Source organism: Dendropsophus ebraccatus, chromosome 6 (genome assembly GCF_027789765.1).
Source record: "Dendropsophus ebraccatus isolate aDenEbr1 chromosome 6, aDenEbr1.pat, whole genome shotgun sequence".
NCBI lineage: Eukaryota > Metazoa > Chordata > Amphibia > Anura > Hylidae > Dendropsophus > Dendropsophus ebraccatus.
Window position 1 is genome coordinate 38,777,875 of NC_091459.1, and position 22,692 is coordinate 38,800,566.

At 47.8% G+C, this 22,692-nt stretch overlaps 1 protein-coding gene across 1 annotated transcript in view; it reads right to left on the bottom strand.

Moving 5' to 3' along the window:
- The window catches only part of SLC22A16 (solute carrier family 22 member 16), a 58,704-nt gene extending 37,953 nt beyond the window's left edge, over nt 1-20,751 (bottom strand). The window contains exon 1 of the mRNA XM_069974843.1: nt 20,402-20,751. Within this exon, the coding sequence (XP_069830944.1) occupies nt 20,402-20,439 (38 nt within the window). The 5' untranslated portion in view covers nt 20,440-20,751. The remainder of the gene's footprint in view (nt 1-20,401) is intronic.
- Nucleotides 20,752-22,692: the final 1,941 nt, after the last annotated feature.

Genomic DNA, 22,692 nt, shown 5'->3' on the forward strand with positions numbered 1-22,692 from the left:
AACATGACAGTAATCTGTGGAAACTAACACCTGTTGACCTTAGCAGTGGGAGGAACATCTGAATCAGAACCCCTACATGAATTTAGATCCTTTACAGCCCGAGATTAATGCAAACCTCACCTCGAAAGGTTTTCAGACTCCAGACCAGGCTTCTAAATGACCTCAAAACACACCACTCCAATCAGTATCGGACTGGAGTATCTGGGGCCCACCAGAGGAAATGATCACTGCCTGACACTGCCCAGTGACAAGACCAGGATGGAGTTGGGATCTAATGTGGCAGTGCTCAGAAGCGATGAATAACATAATGGGTAAGCTATGGGGGACATTTAAATGTGTAGTTTAGCAAAAAAAAAGAAAAAATTCTTTCAAATAAACTGGTGCCAGAAAGTGCTAGAGATCTGTAATTTACTTCTATTAAAAAATCTCAAAGTCTTCCAGTACTTATCAGCTGCTGTATATCCTGCAGGAAATTGTCTATTCTTTCCAGTCTAGAGAACAGGAGAGGTTTTCTATGGGGATTTGCTACTGCTCTGGACATTTCCTGTCACAGACAAAGGTGTCAGCAGAGAGTACTTTTGTCCGACAGGAAAGAATACACCAACTTTCTGCAGGGCATACAGCAGCTAATAAGTACTGGAAGACTCGTTAAATCCTATGATGCTCTACTGCAAATGCTCTGGCCATTTATTAAAGGGGTTATGCATCAAAAATCGTTTTCTTTCAAATCAACTGGTTTCAGAAAATTATATAAATTTGTAATTTACTTCTATTTAAAAATCTCAAGTCTTCCCATACGTACCGGCTGCTGTATGTCCTGCAGGAAATGTTGTTTTCTTTTCAGTCTGACACAGTACTCTCTGTGGCCACCTCTGTCCGAGGCAGGAACTTTCCAGAGCAACAGAGATATTTAATGGAATTTGCTACTAATCTGGACAGTTCCTTTCACAGAGATGTCAGCAGAGGCCATCCACTCAATTTCAACATTGTTTGAACAGATCCTTTCTGTGTTTTTAATCCACTTCTGGTTTTGGTTGCAATATGAGGACCACAATACTGACTGAAATATACATAGTGTGAACCCAGCCTAAAAGTTGTTTTTATGACATTAACTGCCTCCCCTGCCAAACGGACCCCAGGACAGATCTTGGATTAAAAGCAGCTATCCGAAGGTACAAGTGGTTTGGGGGGGTCAGATTGTGGGTACAGAGTCGCTTTAAAGCTGGGTTCACACTATGTATATTTGAGGCTGTATTTGTGAGGCTGTATAGCAACCAAAACCAGGAGTGGATTGAAAACACAGAAAGGCTATGTTCACATAATGTTGTAATTGAGTGGATGGCCGTCATTTAATGGCAAATTTTTGCTGTTATTTTAAAACAACGGCTGTTATATTGAAATAATGGCAGTTATTTACCGTTATATGACGGCCATCCACTCAATTTCAACATTGTGTGAACAGAGCCTTTCTGTGTTTTCAATCCACTCCTGTTTTTTTTTTGTTTTTTTTTTTTTTAATTCTTTATTTCGAAGTCACAGAAAAGGAGGGACAGACAACACCCATCCGCTCCACATCATAAGCACATGAGATAGGGTAAGACATAGTAACTGGAACCATTTCCACTATCCACAAATGGTAGGTCCTTGACCAATAAGAAAAGAGAAATAGTAACACACGGGAAGCATATACTGAGACATCACCCAAAATAGTCATCAATAAAAGAGCCGAGAGTGCCGGCCACAACCCCTCCGCAACTTCCATGGAAAGTTTTTTGTGTTATCGAGGGCTCCCTACCAGAGGGGGAGTCACCTCCGCCTTAGTTGGAGAAAAAGGACGGAGGAAATGTAAAGCAAAACAGAAAGCTTAGAGAAGAGAAAAAGGTAAGCAGGTAAAGAAAGAATGGGAGAGGGGAGAGGGGGGGGAGAAGGACAAGAGAGGGAAAGAGAGGGGAGATGAAGGGAGGGAAGGGGTAGGGACTAGACTAGCCAACGTCACGATCATCATCCTCTGAGACCCGGACAAAACCTCTCCATCCCGCCCCCACCTCAGCTCCGGGGTAGGGGGTCAGTATGCTGGTTTTAAACCAAATCGAGTCCACTCACCAAGGCGCGGTAATCCGGAGTTCCTCTGAATTCCATCCAAGGATACCATGTGGAGGTGAACTTCGCATTAGACTCATGCAGAGAGGAAGTCAAGTCTTCCATATGTAGTAGGTCATTGACCTTAGAAACCCAAAGCGAAAGCGGTGGAGGGGAGTCCTTCTTCCAATATAAGGGAATACAGACTCTCGCTGCCATCACCAAAAATTTCAGCAACGACTTCCTGTAGGACTTTGTCGGGAGTGAACAGTGGTGTAACAAGAACAGGGCGGGTGTCAAGTCAAATGACACATTCGTGACTTTCACAATGATCCGCCGCACCTCGTCCCAAAAGGGAGTAAGCACAGGACATGACCAAAAAATGTGTAGGTGTGTACCTTCAGAAGTTCCGCACCGCCAACACAACGGATCCACGTCTGGCCAAATAGAGTGAAGCTTGACGGGCACTCGATACCATCTGGTAAGTATCTTATACCCCGCTTCTTGATAGCCTGTGCACATGGACGACTTGTGGACCAAAGATAGAATGCGGTTCCTTTGGGCCCCGGTCAACGTCACCTCCAGGTCCTCCTCCCACCTCAGAAGGAACTCGGGGGGTGGTAAGTCAGGGGGGGTAATCAACAGAGCATATGTGCTTGAGAGCGTATGTCTCAGGATTCCCTTTGCCAGGCACAGATCTTCGAAGGCCGTGGGGGCGGAAGCATACGAGGTCACCAGTGGCAGCGTGGTCAGAAAGTGTCTGAGCTGGGTAATTCTCCACGGGCCCAAAGGGACAGGCTCCGAGATATCCCCGAGACGCACAGCCGACAACCACCCCGAACCCTCCCGGAAAGAAGAGAGTCTGAACCTTCCCGCCTTCGTCCATGCCTTGAACGCTGGGTCAGTAAGGCTGGAAGGAAAGGAGGGATTCCCCAGAACTGGAAAGCACGGAGATCTGTGGGGGAGCATGTGGGAACGACTGATTTTCGCCGAACAGGCCAGAATGGTCGGCCCAATAGTGGGGTGGGACCGCAGGGGGGGGGGCGTCGGATGGATGCAGCCATGGAAGACAGGACAGGGGTATGTTCGTGAACGATTGTTCTACTCCGACCCATGGCTTTGTGTCTCCATGTCTGCACCAGTCTACCACCCTCGTCAGCAGCGACGCCTGGTGATACAGTCGCAAGTCTGGCAAACCCACTCCGCCCTGTGATTTTGGGCGACAGAGCATGGTGCGTCTAAGGCGGGCCGGTTTGTTGTTCCAGACAAACCTGATCTGCATAGACGTCACTGCTTTGAAAAAAGAGATCGGGATTCTAGTGGGGATGCACTGGAATAGATACAAAAATTTTGGTAAGAGGGTCATCTTCAGGATTGCGCACCGTCCAAACCAAGAGAAATAGCCCCTGGACCACACCTCGCATTGGGATTGCACTCGAGACAGCAAAGGAGGGAAATTCAGCAAATAAAGTTTACGTAAGTCAGAAGGAAGGCGGATACCCAAATAGCGGATTGCCTCCGGAGCCCACCGAAAGCGGAAGGAACCCCTAAGTCCGGACACCACTGTTTCTGAGAGACCGACATTCAAGGCCTCCGATTTAGTGAAATTAATTTTGAAATTGGACAACCGTGCAAAGTCCTCCACTTCTCTCAACCAGGAGGGGAGAGAAATAACGGGGTTGGTAATATAAAAAAGTAAATCGTCTGCATACGCAGAGACCTTGTGAGTGGTGTCCCGAACTGGCACCCCCCCCACGTCCGGGTGGGCCCTGATCCTACAAAGAAAGGGTTCTAACACTAAAATAAATATTAGGGGAGACAGGGGGCAACCCTGTCTAGTCCCGTTCTTAATTGTGAATTCCTCAGATAGGAGACCATTCACCCTGACCCGAGCCCGCGGGGTACGGTATAAAGCAGAGATCCAGTTCATAAAGCTATGACCGAGTCCTATGTAGGTGAGAGTCTCCACCATAAAAGACCAATTGATTCTATCAAATGCTTTCTCCGCATCTGTGGATAAAAGCATTAGTGGTAGGTCAAGAGATTTGGCCTTGTGGATCAAGTCTATGGCTCGTATGGTGTTGTCTCTGGCCTCTCTTCCCGCCATAAAGCCGACTTGGTCAGTGTGAATGATCTCCCCCAGAGCAGTAGATAGCCTGGTGGCCAAAATTTTAGTGAACAGTTTGAGGTCCACATTGAGTAAGGATATGGGACGGTAGGAACTACACAACGTACTGTCTTTTCCCTCCTTGGGTATCACCGAGATATGAGCCCGTGTGGAGTCCAGGGGCAACTCCCCCACATCCGCGGCCGCATTGAAGGTTTTAGTAAAGTACGGGGCCAGTTGGGTTTGGAATAATTTATAATATATCAGGGCGAACCCATCCGGGCCCGGCGCCCTCCCCGTCTTAGACTCCTGGATTGCCGTCAGGAACTCTCCCGAGGAGATGGGCTGTTCCAGCATCTCCACCACCGTCTCTGTCAGTTTGGGCATCCCACTGCCCGAAATGTAGGACCGGATACGGTCCTTAAAGTCACGGCAGGATGTAGTGGGGTTTGTCGAGTCCACAGAGTAAAGGGCAGCATAATATGTCTTAAATGCCTCAGCAATATCAGAAGGGAGGTACAAAGGAGTGGCCTGAGCAGAGTGTATAAGAGGCACATAGGAACGTGTTTGTTGGGCCCGTAACGCTCGCGCCAAAGCCCTCCCCGGTTTGTTACCGTGCTCGTAATAGTACCTTCTACATTTAGCCAGAGTGGCTTTAGCCTTGTGCAGGAGGTGCGCCCGTAGCTCTTCTCTCTTAAGCTGGAGAGCCCCCGTAGAGTCCGGAGTCTGTCCCCTCTTATGGGCCGTCTCCAGTGCACGCAGTTGGGACAAAAGCCGCTCTGTCTTTAGGGACCTCTCTTTCTTCAAGCGCGCTCCGTGCTTCACTAGTATTCCCCGAATTACACATTTGTGAGCCTCCCAAACCGACATAGGTGAGACATCCGCCGTGTCATTTGCGGGAAAGTAAGCCTCCAAAGTGGATTGGATTTCCTTCCGGATCACCAAATCCTGAAGCAGCGAGGTGTTTAAGCGCCATTGCCACTGAGAGACCCGTAATGCGGGCATCTCCAGCGTCAGAACAACCAACGCATGATCCGAGAAGGTGATACTATCAATGTGGGCCTGTTGAAGCAAGGAGAGGTCCCCATGGCGCAGGAAAAAGTAATCCAATCTGGAATAGACATTGTGCGCAGGAGAGAAAAAAGAGTAATCCCTGTCGGAGGGATGGCATATCCGCCATGTGTCCACCAATCTGTGGTCATGTAAGGCGTCACGTATACGACGTAAGGCGGAAGAGCTGATGTGGGAAGAGCCTGAGGAGGTGTCCAAGCGGGGCTCCAGGGCTACATTAAAGTCACCCCCGAGCACTAAGGTCCCCTCCACAAAGTCGTCCAACGCGTCCAGCATCTGATTGAGTGCCTGACCTTGGTTCGTGTTTGGTAAATAGAAGGAGGCGAATGTAAAGGTATGTGCGGCTATGCGGCCCTTAAGAAGAACCACCCTACCTGCCTCGTCACACCATGTCCCGACATGTTCCCACGGAAGATTCTTGGAAATCAAGATACACGATCCACAAGCCTTGGAGTTTGGAGAATAGCTATGGTAAGCAGAGGGAAAATTCACGTTAGTGAGTGTAATCTGATTGGAAGCGAGCAGGTGAGTTTCTTGCAGAAAAACTACATGTAATTTCTGCTTACGTAGGAAATTTTTCAGAATGGAGCGTTTGCCCGGGTCATGTAGACCTTTGACATTCAGCGTGCCAACCCGTAAAGGCACTGCGCTGGCAGCCATCGTCAGGGAGGAAGGGAAGGGGGAGGGAGGAACCAAGGAGAAGGGGGAGGGAAGAAGAGGGAAAGAGGAGGACAGGGAAAAAACAAAACAAAAAAAAGGGGGGGGGTAGTAGGGAAGGAGGGAGAGGTGGGTAAGTAGGAAAAAAAGAGGAGGGGAGACTCCTAATCCAAAAAGGAAAAGGACCAAATAGAGGATAGAAAGACTAAGAAGAAAGAGAAGAGAATGGGCAGCGCCCGGAAGTGAGACCCTATAGGGAGTTGGAAACACCCAAGAGGGCTAAGAAAGAGAGAATAGAGAGGTAGTGGAAATCCATGGGGGAGGTCCAGAACCAGCAGCCGCCTAGCGGTCTGAAGGAACACTGTAAGGTCCCGCGCCAAACACCCCCCGCCAAACCGGCAGGGCAGTGCGGGCACGCAACCCACAGGGCACTCTACTTTAAACTGAAGTATAAACTTGGAATGTTACAAGCATACAATAGAAAACAGCAAGCAGGAAACCACCCCCTTACAAAGTAAACACCCACCCATTAGCTACTGTCCGTCTGAGAAATACAGATGATTTGAAGGCGGGAAGCCCACCCCAAGGCCCTCCCTCTAATAACATTGGGAACCCACACCATATGGAAGGGATCATATCAGCAATGGTCTGACTTCAAACCCAGAGGGAAGCCCGGTGGAGAGGCAGTTCGGCTCAGACCAGTCTGGTCCCCTTGTAGGATGAGTGACCGGATCTATGAGGAGGAAGCATATCGGCGCAGCGGGGTAAAGCAACCAGTATCTTGTTTGTCCTCAGGCCGTACACGCCCCGTTATACAGAGTATCCGCACACATCAAAACGCCAACTGGAGCAGGGCAAGTCTAGTGGGAAATACTTATGATGTCCTGGCGCTCCTGACCGCAGACATGTCGGAGCCGCTTAATGACCGAACGTGGTGGTGGTGTACGTTACCCCAGGGTTGGTTAGGCTTCATTGGGAAAAGCGGAGGACAGATCCGGACCAAGCGGAAAGCCCTCTGTCTCCCTCTCCGGGCTGCGTCGGATCCGCCTCTCAGACGCCCGGGGGCGGGATCTCGCCGGTGGAGGAGGGATGCGGTCCGCAGTCAGCCAGTCCGGTACAGACATGGGTTGTGTGCTCAAAAAGTTGAAGAGGCCTTCCAATTGGTCTGGGGTTCTCAGCACGTATGTGCGGTCCTGCCTCCTGACAATGAGATGAAAGGGGTGTCCCCATCTATACGTAGCCTCGCAGTCCCGGATACGCACCAGTAGAGGTTGGAGCAGTCTCCTCATGTAGAGTGTACGTGCGGAAATGTCCGGGAACAGACGCACCACCTCGCCCTCAAATAAAATATCTGCTTCCCGGTCCCTTGCTGCCTTAAGTATAGTCTCTTTGTCTGTGTAATAATGCAGCCTACATAGCACGTCTCTCGGAGTACCTGCGTCTGGCTGCATCCTGTTGACCCGGTGAACCCGATCCACTGCATACGTTGCGTCTTCCGGGCACCCAGTCACCGTGTTAAACAGGGCCGTAACCCGATGCAGAAGGTTGTCCTGTGACCCTCGTTCTCCCAGACCCTTTATTCTGACGTTGTTCCGTCTCCCTCGGTTTTCTTGGTCATCCAGGAGAAGCGTCAGGGAACGTACCTGGGACCGCTGACGGGCAGAGTCTGACTCCAGGGTAGCTACCCTCGTGGTCAGAGCTGTAATGGCGTCCTCATTAGAAGCGGTGCGGGTGGAGAGACCGGTGACCTCTTCTCTCACCGCCTCCAGAGCCTGCTGCTGCGCTGCTTCAATCCGTTGAACCACGGAATCCAGGTCTTGCTTAGACGGCAGGGCTTGGATGAGATTCCGCAGCAGTTGTAGCTCAGACTGCACCACCTCGGATGGGGAGCACAATGGCGGCGTGCTACGCACCCACGATAAGCCCGCGGACGCTCCGTCCTCATCTGCCAGCGGGTCTGGGGGAGAACCGGACATCTCATCCCTCCGACGGGGTTGGCGTGTTTCCCCCACACGCTGGGTACGCATCTCCGGTAGGTCTCTGAGTCCCGCCTGGGACGACAGTGGTGCAGGCGCCATGTTGCCTTCCATACTGAGTTGGGGCACGGGTAGGAAGAAGCGATCAATACTTCCCGCGGAGGCCACAGAGCGGGTAACCGGGCGGCTGGGGGTGTTAGCAGGTGTCCCCAGGGGTTTAGGCATTCCAAATAGCTGTAAAACCTTCAGTTAGGATAGTCTGTTGCCGCTGCTGGCCTGGAGCTCCAAGTAAGTGCGTCCTTACAGCTCCATAGCTAAGCCACGCCCCCCCACTCCTGGTTTTGGTTGCTATGAGGACCTGACTTGAGGACCAAATACTGCCTGAAGTATACAGTGTGTGAACCCAGCTTAACAGTGGTAATAATCATAAATATTTATCTTTTTGTCCAAATACAATAGGTCCACACATTTGTCAGAGCTTATACCAGGAATGTTTTTGAAACCCGCAATAAACCATGATATTGAAACCTGAAGCTTATTGTCCTAACAGCAAGATCCCAGAATACTTCTCTTAGGCTACGTTCACACAGAGCAAAAGGAGCGGATTACGCAAGGAAATATTTCCGCCTGAAATCAACTGACACTGAATTCCGAGCAGAATATAAGGCCCCGTTCCCACTGAGCAAAGCTAGCGGAATTCCGCGACGGAATTGTCCGCCGCGGAATGCCGTTAGCCTCCCGCTCATAATGGGACTCTATGGGAGGCGCGCGCTCCTGCCCTGTCCGCGCTGAAGAATGAACATGTTCATTCTTCAGCGCGGACAGAGCAGCAGCGCGCGCCTCCCATAGAGTCCCATTATGAGCGGGAGGCTAACGGCATTCCGCGGCGGACAATTCCGTCGCGGAATTCCGCTAGCTTTGCTCAGTGGGAACGGGGCCTAAGCAGAATGCAAGCAGAATCCCTGCGTATTCTGCTAGGAAAGTGTTCAGCTCGTAATCAGCTCTTGACAAATTCAGCGCGGAATACTCGAGGAATCCGCGCTGAATCCGCATGCATTCAGCGCTGAAATTCAGCGAGTATTTGGCGAGTAAACTAGACTATACCAGAACATATACTAGAATCCTCCTCCCCCCCCTTTTCCCCATTTCCGCGCTGATTCAGCGAGTAATTTCCGCTTGTATTACGCTTGTATTCCGCGCTGAATCCGCGCTGAATCCGCGCTGAAACAGAAAATCAGAGCCCCATTGATTTGTATAGGCTTCCGCTAGCGGAAGAATGAACATGTTCATTCTTCTGGCGGAAAGCGGATTAGTTCAGTGCGGAAATTCCACTGTGTGAACTGCAGAGCAGAATTTCCATTCAACACAATGGAAATTAGCTCTGCACCTATTTTAACGGCTGAAATTTCAGCGCTGATTCAGCGCAGAAATTCAGCTACTTTTGCTCAGTGGGAACGAGCCCTTAGCGTCTCAGCTGGAGCCGTACATATCAATATTTATCTGGAGGTTGTTTTTGTTGGTTTTAGGCACAGACATTTTTGGCTTTTTTATTTCTTTTCACAATATTATGAAATGGTCTTTAAATGTTACTCATTAAACGCACCCTAAGGCTCAGTCAGACATCTAGATTTTCTTGCTTCATTGCTAACATTTTGGCATTGAACATCACTGTTGTAGTAATGTGATAATCAATTATCAGCAGCCCGATCAATACTGTTAAGGAGCGCCAATCTGCTAAATCGGTGCTCGTTTACTGGACCTATTACACGGCCCAATAATCGTTTAGCAAGGGCTGACATTGACATTGTTAGCGATGTCCGTACAGCCTTTCCCTAAACAGTTTTAACATTACCTATACACGTTTCCACCTAAGTAGAATATATAGGGGTAGCTAAAGCAAGTAGGGGTAGGGCTAAACGTTATATATTAATAGCTTAAATATATATACCCCAATAATACATAGACATTTAGATGCTGGCTAGCGGACTATTGGTCCATAGTACTGTCGGTCTCCACATAAGCGACATGCCCTGGTTCTAGAAAAAGAGGGGAAAGTTCAGGAAATACAAATAATGCAGCTGCAAGGAATGGTCCCATACCTAATCCTTTGACAATAAAGCCTGTGTCTGTTTTTCAATTTTTAACAAAAACTCAGTTAACCTTTGAGTCATGTTCACACAGTCAAAATGTTATCAGTTTTTGTCAGACTGACGACATTTAACGACAAATAACAGCCACTATCGTATAAATATCGTCCTCTGTTATAAAAAATAGCACTTATCTAAATTCTGCATACGTTCAGGGCCCTATTTCACAGAGCGATAATATGCCAAATCAGGCGTGTAATAGAGACAATGATCAGCTGATGAAACGTTCATCAGCCAATCGTCATTTACTCCAGGCTAAAAATAATCATCCACCAGGTGTGCATTGCTACTTGTAATAGCAATGTGCAAAGGACGGCTGGTAAATGTGTAAAAAAAAACAATAAACCTTATACAATAATAAACCTTAAAGGACAACTCCGGCGGGACCCCCCCAAAAAAAAAAAACACAGACACACACAGACACCATACTCACCATCCCTCCGGTGACGATCGCCACTCCATTCGCCCGCCGTCCGCCTCACCGTCACCTGCGTCCGCCGTCCAGCGATGTCTCCTTCTTCCGGGTCCATGAGAGAGAAAAGGCTGCCAGCGCGCTTGCGCACCGGCAGCCTTTTCATTGGCTGGAGCGCATCACATGGCTTCCAGCAAGCTCAGCCAATCAGGGCTGAGCAAGCTGGAAGCCATGTGATGCGCTCCAGCCAATGAAAAGGCTGCTGGTGCGCATGTGCACCAGCAGCCTTTTCTCTCCCATTCACTCTCAATGAAGACGCCGAGGAGGAAGAAGACCCGGACCGCCCCCAGCTCTGACATCACCCGACACCAGAGAAGAGGACCGTGACGACCATAATAGGTAATGTATATATTCTTTAACTTCCGGGGTGGGGGGTCGGGGGTCGGAAAGTGGGGGAAGGGGGCCAGACCGGGTATTTAACCACATTACAAAGTTATATAACTTTGTAATGTGTGTTAAATAAGCCAAAAAAATTTTTCGCCGGAGTTGTACTTTAAAGAGTCACTGTCGTATTTTTTTTTTTTTTTTGCAGAAATCAATAGTCCAGGCGATTTTAAGAAACTTTGTAATTGGGTTTATTAGCCAAATCTGCCATTATCTGCATGTAAAAAGCCTTTTCCCAGGTCCCCCCCCCCTCCTTCCTCTTTTTCATCCACTCCAAAAAATCTGAAAATTGTGACTTGTTGCATGAGTCACACTTTGTCTATTCCTATAGAGAGGGGAGGGGGGAGGAGGAAGGAGGGAGTTAGCCGGCAGCAGAAAGCAGATAACAGAGGATTACAGGCACAGAGCTGGGTGACAGCTGTAATCCGAGGTCAGGGAGGTCAGTGGTGACTGTCCCAAGAGATATCAGGTGAGGGATTTGTAGATTAACTCTTTGTTGTCCTGTTTTGGTCTTTTCTTTAGCTCTCTCCATAGGAGAACAATGAAGACAGGGGGAGAGCTTCAAACTGCTTTTTCATGATAAAAATGCATTTTTCGGATAATAAACCCAATTACAAAGTTTCTTAAAATCGCCTGGACTATTGATTTCTGCAAAAAAAAAAAATCACGACAGTGACACTTTAAGGTTACAAACCCACTTGCCGGATCTGCAGCGAGTCTCCTTGCTGCGTTTTTGCAGCGAGACTCGCTGCAGATCCTGGCCCTATACTTTCAATAGCAGAGAAACTCGCAGCAGGGATGTACATCCCTGCTGCGATTTTGTCTGCAGCCCGCCCCATTAACCCCCCGGCTGCCGGACATTATACATTACCCGATCCCCGTTCCTGCTTGCTTCGGGGCTCCCGGTGTCTTCACGGCCCACCCGGCCAATCAGTGCGCTGCGGCGGGGCAGCGCACTGATTGGCCAGGCGGAACGTGCTGGGAGCCGCTGAAGCAAGCAGGAGCCGGGATCAGGTAATGTATATCGCCCCCAGCCCCCGGCCGCACGATCGCCCCCAGCCCTGCAGCCCCCGGCCGCATGATCGCCCCCAGCCCCGCAGCCCCCGGCCGCACGATCGCCCGCAGCGCCCGGCCGCACGATCGCCCCCAGCCCCGCAGCCCCCGGCCGCACGATCGCCCCCAGCCCCGCAGCCCCAAGCCGCACGATCGCCCCGCAGCCCCCGACCGCACGATCGCCTGCAGCCCTGCAGCCCCCGACCGCACGATCGCCCCCAGCGGGCGATCGTGCAGCCGGGGGCTGCGGGGCTGGGGGCTGCGGGCGATCATGCGGCCGGGGGCTGCGGGGCTGCAGGCGATCGTGCGGCCGGGGGCGATCGTGCGGCCAGGGGCTGCGGGGCTGGGGGCGATCATGCGGCCGGGGGCTGGGGGCGATCGTGCGGCCGGGGGCTGGGGGCGATCGTGCGGCCGGGGGCTGCGGGGCTGGGGGCGATCGTGCGGCCGGGGGCTGCGGGGCTGGGGGCGATCGTGCGGCCGGGGGCTGGGGGGCGATCGTGCGGCCGGGGGCTGGGGGCGATCGGGGCTGCAGGGGGGCGGGCAGGATATACATTACCTGATCCCGGCTACTGCTTGCTTCAGCGGCTCCCGGCACGTTCCGCCCGGCCAATCAGTGCGCTGCCCCGCCGCAGCGCACTGATTGGCCGGGCGGGCCGTGAAGACACCGGGAGCCCCGAAGCAAGCAGGAACGGGGACCGGGTAATGTATAATGTCCGGCGGCCGGGGGGTTAATGGGGCGGGCTGCAGACAAAATCGCAGCAGGGAAGTTTCTCTGCTATTGAAAGTATAGGGCTCGGATCTGCAGCGAGTCTCCCTGCAAAAACGCAGCAAGGAGACTCGCTGCAGATCCGGCAAGTGGGTTTGTAACCTAACAGTTGCTTGACGTGACCATTGTTTGACAGCCACTATTTAACATGTTCCTCTGCCCAATACTGCATTATCAACCTGATGAACATTTTTCTAAACCCATTGAAATGTGCTGGCCCTATGGGTGTGCCTGGAAATCAATTAACCCTTTGAAGACCAAGCCCAAAATGACCCAATGGACCAATTTTCATTTTTGTGTTTTCGTTTTTACCCTCCTCCCCTTCTAAGAGCTCCAGCACTTTCATTTTTCTATCTACAGGCCATGTAAGGGCTTGTTTGTTACAGGAATAGTTGTACTGTGTAATGGCGTCTTTCATTTTACCATAACATTTATAATGGAACCCCAAAAATATTATTTATGAAGATATAAATGAAATTGTGAAATCGTAAAAAAGAATGCAATATGGTAACGTTTGGGGGGTTCCTGTGTCTACATAATGCGCTATACAGTAAAAGTGACATGATACCATTATCCTATAGGTCAGTCCGAACACAACCATTTTTTTTTATGAAATCCTTTTTTTTGCAATTAATTATTAATAAAGTGGCCCTATTGTGACGCTTATAACGGTTTTAGTTTTTCACCTAGGGGGCTGTATGTGGTGTCATTTTTTGAGGAGCTTTGGGGTATTTTCAAAAATATTTTAATTTTAATTTTACTTTTTTTACACATTTTAAGTCCCCCTGGGGGACTTTTACATGCAATCAATAGATTGCATACACTGTACAATGCTATGTCATAGGCATAGAATTTATCAGTGTAATAGGCGCTCTGCTGATTGAGCCTGCCTGTGGAGGAAGGTAAGAGACCTCCAGCGGTCCGTTAAAACGATCGGGACCCCCACAGTCACACTGGTGACAGATTTCCAGGGCGTAACTGTACGCCAAGGATTGTCTGGGGCAGGGGTGTCAAACTCAAATACTCAAATAAGTGGGCCAAAATAAAAAAAATTGGACAAAGTCGCGGGCCAACCTTTATAATTATTGAAGCGCGAATGCCGCAGTGCTGGCACTGTCAGAGCAGTGTGCGGTTTTCCTGGCACTGTCAGTGGTGTGCGTCTCCCAGCCCCTGCACTATGATAAATTACATGATAAATTGCTATGACATGATTAAACCCCAACCCATATAATAGCTAATCCCCCCAAAATTGCCCCACATATTAGCCAGCCCTTCTAATAGTGCCCAAATAGTAGCCAGCCCCCCAAGTGTCCCATATAGTAGCCAGCCCTCCCCAATAGTCTCATATAGTAGCGAGCCCTCCCCAATAGGCTCATATAGTAGCCAGCCCTCCCCAATAGGCTCATATAGTAGCCAGCCCTCCCCCATAGTCTCTTACATAGTAGCCATGGCAGGCAAGGTATAATTAAAACTCTGAATTGCCAGGCGGGCCAAAAATAACGGCACCACGGGCCAGATTTGGCACACAGGCCAGAGTTTGACATGACTAGTCTAGGGGTTAACCATTGATTTCCACACATGCTATGGCCGGTATGTCAGCCATACATACTGTATGTATGAACTGTCAATTATTTCCGGACGCTGTTTGGAAACAATGGCCGGAAATAATTGACAGGTCAATTATTACCACGGCTATATTGAACATTATTATTCAATACACTGTGTGAACAACAGCCACGGTTTTAATTGATTTCAATGGGACACATTTTTTATGACGAGAACGGCCGTTGTTTTAATCTGCAACAACGGCTGTTCTATTCATAAAAAAAATACGTAGTGTGAACATCGCCTTAAGATTTGAGACTAATTTGTATAGATTCAAGAATATAAAAAATATTCAGGTTCCAGGCTCAATAGATTTTAATGCTCAAACTAGGTAAAAAAGTAATACTATATTAGAGGATAAGTTATTCAAATATCTAGAAGGAAGAAATTGTAACACATGTTGGGTCAGTGTGATGCCAAAACAGATATTGTAACCAAGTAATCAAACATAAGCATAGTCACGTCACGTAATGTTCCAATAATTGTGTCATATCTGATGCTAAGTGTGACAAGCTGAATCAGCTCTGAAAAACTTATTATTGTGCTTAGTTGATCATCCAAAACAGAACTTGTATGGTGTTATGTGACTAACCTAAAACTTCTGGAGGCAGGAGCGTGTATAAGAGGGCATGTGCCAGGTGCCAGGATGGGCACCAACAATCTACCCAGACAGGTTTACTTAGACATAAAACATGGGCATTGAACTAACTCTTTACCTTCAGAAATGGAATGCCTATGTCTTCAGACTAGACACGAGTTCTATGAAAGTTCCATGAAGAGCATCTGATATAACAAACACTTTACCTTGCCCATTAATAAGTTTAAAGTGTACCTGTCATCATTAGGCTATGTTGACACAAAGGGCCTAAGGGGGCTGGGCTAGTGAATCCAGCGTCGCCCGCTTTTAATGTCGGAGAGGCCCCCTGGAGGTTCAGAAGAGACTCCAGTGGGCGCCGACAGCTGCCGGGAATCCAGGACACCTTTTGTGCATGGCGGTGGCAGCAGCCGAGACTTCCGGTACAGCCAGCGTCTCAGACGCGATGTCTGTACCGGAGGAGAGGAGCGCCGGCTGCCGGGAGAGATGGTGGAGCCTACACTAGGTGAGTTAATTTGTTTGTTTTTTGTTTCTGTAGTGGTGGGGATTACTATTGGGAGCACAGGGGGGGATTACTATAAGGAGGAAAGGGGGGGATTACTATGGGGGAGCACAGGGGGGATTACCATGGGGAAGCACAGGGGGATTACAATGGGGGAGTGCAGGGGAGAATTACTATGGGGAGCAAAGGAAGGGAATTACTATGGGGAGCAGAGGGGGGGGGATAACTATGGAGGAGCAAGGGGAGAGATTACTAGGGGGATGCACAGGGGGGATTACTATGGGGGAGCACAGGGGGGATTACTATGGGGAACACAGGGGGGGATTACTATGGGGAGCACAGGGGGGATTTCTATGGGGGAGCACAGGGGGGATTACTATGGGGAACACAGGGGGGGATTACTATGGGGAGCACAGGGGGGAATTACTATGAGGAGCACAGGGGGTTTTGCTATGGGGAGGGGACATTACTATGAGGAGAGCACAGGGGGGGTTACTATAGAGAGAGCACGGGGGGTTACTATGGGGACAGCACAGGGGGAGGGGGCATTCCTATGGGGAGAGCACATGAGGAGGGGGGCAATAATATAAGGGAAGCAATGTGGGGGTTCATTACTATAAGGAGAGCACATGGGGAGGGGGCATTACTATGGTCAGAGCACACGGGGGGGCATTACTATTAGGTGAACACACGGGGGTCATTACTATAAGGGGAGCACACGGGGGGCATTAATAACAGCAGAGCACATGGGGCCATTACGATAGGGGACCGCACAGAGGGGGCCACTAACTATAGGGGCCTGGGGGGGGGCATTACTATAGGGGATGGTGCAGAAGGGGGGGCACCTACTATAAACTGCAGAGATGGGGCCATCTACTATATAAGGGCTTCACAGAGGGGTCAGACTACTATATAGGGGCATCTAACTATTATATGTGCTGGAGCAAGTAACCTAAAATGTTTCTCTGGCAGATTCTGGAGAGAGGATTCATGGCCAGGAGAGGACTGCAAGATGGCCCAGGCAGAATGGAGAGAAAAAGAAAAAGTTAACGACTGATCAGAGAATACGCCTCCTGTGAGTCACTGGATGTAACTGCGCTCTCTTAAAGGGTCTGTAGTGATAGTGGTCATGGTGTGGCGGTATTATGTAATGGTATCATTGGTAATGTTTTTCTGTTTTGTTCAGTTACAGGATGGAGGCAATATGTAATCACTGTATGGTGGTAATATTTAGTGTCACCAATGTTGTAAGATAGCATTGAGGGCATTATACTGTGTGTGGATACTTAGAGTGTACCCTTAAAGGGGTTTATGTGGGCAGTATGTGGCGCACTACAAGTATAGAGCTCACACCCTGTGTACATTCTGGCCTCATATCATGTGGATTCTGATTGCGCTGTGTCGTTGAGTAGTCTGTGCGTGTGGGGGGGAGGGCACCAAAATCAAATTCCGCACAGGGAGCCATCTACCCTAAGGCCAGCCCTGTTCACACACAGTCCTTTTTGAGTAAAGAACAGACACTGATTTCAATGGAATCAGCGTCCGTTCTTTATTGCATGGACGGCATTGCATTAAAGTCAATGCAATGCCACCCGCTGTGTTCAGACATTGTGATGTTAACACCCGTTCTTTAGAACGGACGTTAAAATAATGTACATGCCTATTATTTTCAGATTCTGTTCAATGAACAGCATCTGGAAATAATGGCTGTTTACACGAAGTAATGTGCGGCAACGGACGCACATTACATTGAAGTGAATGGTTAATTGATTTGCGGGCACATCGGATGGTGCCCACAAGTCAATGTTAAAAAAAGAATGTTCCTGCAGCTGATACAGAGTTATCAGCTGCAGGAACATCCTTAATGTATTCCGGCAGCCAGCAGTTTTACAGCGTCCATTGCTATGCATAGTGTGAATATAGTCTAAAAAACTTTTGACATGTAAAACACATGTCAAAAGTTTTGATTGATCCGCGGCCTGCTCTGTGTTAGTGAAAAGTATAGAGCTCCATGGACTTACATTAAGAGCCCGACTTATCACGTAACACAGGGGCGGGAGAGAACCATGCTTAGCGGAGTCTTCTCCCGGCTCATTCTCACAATCAGTACAGGTCTGAACACTCAGACCCAGATCGATCAAATATTCTGACATGTCTCTATGAGAAGATGAGTGGCAGAGGAGTGGCAAACAAGCATCCCTAGAAAAAGGAGCTGAGTTATGACCCTGTTATACTCTGCCTATTGTACGAGGCAGCCGCTGGGTCAGTTGTCCCCTGCACCAGACAGGATATCCCTATCTCTGGGAGACCGTTAGATTGTGTAGGAGAGTCACCCTTGGTGCAAGTCACTAATATAGCTGTACATGTAGTCAGGACAGTCAAAGCACTTAGGTACACTGATAGTGGTAGTTTAGTTAGTTTTATGACTTATTTTAGAGACAGAGCTTAGTTCCACTTCCGATGTGTTTCCCCCATTGTGTTCCCATGGGTTCATCAGGGAGGAGATTTATCAAACATGGTGTAAAGTGAAACTGGCTCAGTTGCCCCTAGCAACCAATCAGATTCCACCTTTCATTCCTCACAGACTCTTTGAAAAATGAAAGGTGGAATCTGATTGGTTGATAGGGGCAACTGAGCCAGTTTCACTTTACACCATGTTTGATAAATCTCCCCCAATGTCTCCAGTCTTACTCTTGTGCCTAATACCGCAACTTATATAATCAGTGCATTAGGTTGTCGTAAGGTGACGACCAAAAGGGTCCTGGGACTTTCGTGGATTTATAAATTCCAAGTCATGCCAAAGCCTACTTATCGCTGAGGACAGAAGGGTGTCAGTCTTCAAAGTATATAAGTCATGGATGTTAAGTTATACGAATTGAAAATAAAGCCGCTGTGAGCACCCACTATGGGAGGCTATGTGCCAGCAGACCTGGAGTCCGTAGATGTGGGGGACCAGGTATGGGTACATTGTAAAGAAAGGTCTGTCTTAAAGGGGTAGTGCACCCAAAAAAAATTCTTCCAAATCAACTGCTGCCATGAAGTGCCAGAGATTTGTAATTTACTTCTATTAAAAAATCTCAAGCCTTCCAGTACTTATCAGCTGCTGTATGCCCAGCAGGAAGTGGTATTATTTCCAGTCTGGAGAGCAGGAGAGGTTTTCTATGGGGATTTGCTCCTTCTCTGGACAGTTCCTGACATGGACAGAGGAGGCAACAGAGAGCACTGTGTCAGACAGGAAAGAAAACACCACTTCCTGCTGGACACACAGCAGCTGATAAGTACTGGAAGGCTTGAGATTTTTTAATAGAAGTAAATTACAAATCTCTGGAACTTCATGGCAGCAGTTGATTTGAAAGAAATTTTTTTTTTGTGCACTACCCCTTTAATGATGCTAAAGTGTCCTGGAGTCCGCAGATGTGGGGGACCAGGTATGGGTACAGTTTATAGAAATATGTGTACCTGGGGTCTGTTGAAAAGGAAGGCAAAATATATAGTACAACAGTGGTGTGGTAGGGTGCGTGGTGCCGCAGCATCTAGTCAGGGCGCAGGATGAACGTCTCACATGTCTCAACAACATCAAACTTTTTTTATGATGACACTTTAATACATTCTGGTGCCACTTACGACATATATTCACAGAGTATATTGGAAACGGCTTGCATCTAACAGTTTCTAATGTACCAGAGTTGATGGGATGTAAGAACTGAGATTATGAGTTCCTGGTTGTCCTTGCACAATCCTGTGCCTCTACAAAAATAGAAAAAGCACGCGTTCCGGTGGTGCAGATTTCCAAAAGCAAAGTGGACCAGAGGGCGAGGGCAAACGGGGGCGCTCACCATAAGTTGTTGTGCAAAGACAAGGCACACTCTTTCCAGCGTTTGAGTATCACAGGACCGCAGCCTCTCCTATGATATCCTCAACGGGATCAAATGCAATACAGCACTCCACTCCCAAAACGACATAGATCCGGTAAGGCTCAGGTCACACGTGTGTCGTTTTGGGGAGTGGAGTGCTGTAATGTACATAAATCAGGGCCTGGTTTATACACATATTAGTATGTCATTTGCACCAGCATAGCAATGTTGTATTGAATTGCATCAGCCTTGGCCCTGGCTGCATCTGGGTACATCAATCCAGCCAACTAAGGCAGTGTGCCAGCTTTGGCCGGTCTTATATGTTGACTGCAGATATTTAAAAATCTCTGCAATTTAGTAATCTGACTCTTAGCTGCATCTGGCTATCGAACTCGCCATTATGAATAATATTCCTATTAATATACTGACAGGAAAACATATTTTTGGGAAAAAAATGTCTATGTTCCACATATATACAGAGTTAAAGATGTCACATGCCTAATGTCTTTAGAATATACCTTTTATCCAGTGGTTTCAATACATTTAGAACTTGTTTGTGTTTAAAATAGTTACTATGTGGGCCATTTATAGGCCTGTTGTTGTTGAAAATTTCTATCAAATTTAATAAAAATATAAATAAAAAAAAAACAACTTGTTGAATAAGTATTATTTTCTGTTATATAGCTATTGTTAGATACAATGATATGTAAAAACACGACATAAAAAAAAAGAAAAGTTGTTTCTTGCATATGAAGAAGACAGGACTGATACTTTACAAACTACTATAGTTCAGTTGCTCTATAATTTTACATTGCCTGCTGTGCTGCTTATACATATGGTGAGTCTATTAGCAGTTGTCCTGCTTGTTTTCAGGTTGTGTTCTCATACTCCTCATGCTGCACACCAAATACTTATAACCTCTATCCCTGGTCTAACAATAGCTCTCTCATATAAACTGAAAATACTGCACCGGCTTCTCATGTTATAATCAGCTCTTTCTATCAACATTGCACTATACAGCTCCAAACTTGTTCCCAGTTTCTTGCTTTGATTCCGCCCTTCCCCCACTGTGCATAACTTACAGGGAATAACTTAGTGCATAATATACTAAAAATAATGTAAAGATAACTTACCTTCCAAAATGTCCCACATAGTTAAACAAACCCTCCATGCCCTGGCAGCGGCAGCAGCTCTGGTGTGGTGCACAGCTTAGGATCTGACCCTGGATTCTTGTGCTTATTCAGCTGGGCATGATTCTAGAGCCAAGTTGTTTTGTAACTTGTGTATTCCTGTCGATTATGGAGATGTCAGTTTGTTCTGCTTTGCAGGCATTAAGGGCATCCTTATGAGAGATATAGCTTTATCAATGTGTCATTCATGCAAGCTGTCATAGAGGTGGAGTATAGAGTGTCCCTGCAGAGTACACCAGCTGGTTCAGATGAGGAGCTCCCAGGACGCAGACATGTGTGTTTGTTATGGGAGATTTTTGTAGAGACAGCAGCTCCTCCTTCACTTCCTTACTTCTTGGACCGTTCCAGTGGGTTGTATTAAAGGGGTACTTCGTAAAGTTTTTTTTTTTTTTTTTTATTGCTTTAAAGGGGTATTCTACTGAAAATCATTTTTAAATAGGCAACCCATAGATTTATATATTTGTAATCGAGTCCAATTACGGCCTCTGCCCTGGACTGCAATTGCAACCTGGCCTGTACCTGGGGGGAGGGGTGGGGGTGCTATTACGCTGTAGTTCTCCCGAATTGGCTCTGAAAATGACAGCCAGTTTGGGGAACTGCCATTAACAAGCCTGCAGGTTGCTTTCCCTCTATTGAACTCTATCAGCATAAATTCTGAAAAAATTGAACAGCTGATTGCTGGCAGGAGCCCTCCACTTCCTGTCCTGCCACTCGCCACTTCCTGTTTGATGTGGGCTGAGCACGATTATTTCTGCCTACATTACACAGCATCCAGACCTGACCAGAGGAGAACAGAGTACTGGAGCACAGCAGGAGCCAGAAGAGGTGAGCATTACCGGGGGGCTTATGTGGACTATGTTCCCCAATCTGTAGCTCTCCAAGTTGCAGAACTACAACCCCCATCATGTCCTGCCCTCCAGACATTGTTCCCCTGTCCCTGATTGCTGACAGCAGCATGGTCAATCAGAGACTTCTCCCTAGACTTTTAAAGGGAACCTGTCAGACTGTAAATACAGTCCAATCTGCAGGAATCATGTTATGTAGCAGGAGGAGCTCAGCAGTTTGATACATAGTTTTGTAGGAAAAGTTCCAGGATAACTGGTTATTTATCCATGTAAGTCTCTGCTCATTCTGGGCTAAGTAGTCATGTGGGTGGTCCGATTCAGAGATTGACAGCTCTCTGTGTGTAAGTGGGCAGGTAAAAAGAACTGTCAATCACTGAGTAGGACCACCCAATTGACTTTTTAACCCACAATAAGTAAAATAGTCCTCCTTGCCTGTCAATCACCCCACAGAGCGCACTGACAGAAAAGAGAACCGTGACTAGTCACAGCCCAGATGACTAGTTTATAGCTTTTTTCCTGCCTGGCATTTTACCCATCATGAAGCTCACAAGCATTCTGGGAACCCCTGACATCATAGGAGACCTGGCTAGGAGATCTGTACAAGCATTCTGGGAGCCGAATCAACACAAACGTGCTGATTGGTCCTCTTTAAAATTTTCAAAAACCAGTGTGTATACAGTTTAGTATTGCTGCCCTACCATATCTACAATGTCATTTGAGTTATTTAGAACTTGCCCCATCCCTCCTCACAGCTCAGCTTTCATCTTACCAGCGCTCATTAGGATACAAAACCTGAGTTGTAATTGGTTACTGTGTAAACCATCACCAGTAGAGATGAGTAAACCTTGAGCATGCTTGGGTTAATCCGAATCCAAATGCTCTTCATAGGATTACTGGTGGCTAAAGAAGTTGGATGCTGGGCTACAGCTGCCTGGAAGACATGGATACAGCCATCTCTTATATCCACAGCATGTTTTTATGCAGCTGGTGTTTATGGTGTTGCTTGTACAAATGCTAAACTATCCGGCACTGTTATATAATTTGATGTTTTACTCACTGGGAGTGGGCTCCCGCGGCTCACATGTGTACGGGTATGTTTACACAGGCAAACAGCAATCTTATTTTGACTTCAATGGGAAATGTTCAAAGAAGAATGTAGTTTTCAATAAACAGTGCTGGAAAAAGAAGTAATCTCTGTTTTCAGAGCACATATCACAGAATAGTCTGTCTATTGGGCGTATCACATCTAAAACCTCACTTTTATTATAATGGTTAAAAGTATTAAACATGCCACTAAAACATATAAATGACAACCACGCGTGATGATGGGTAATGTCAGGGTGAACTATGCAGGGGTAAAGCCACAATAGACTCTTTCTATACCGACCT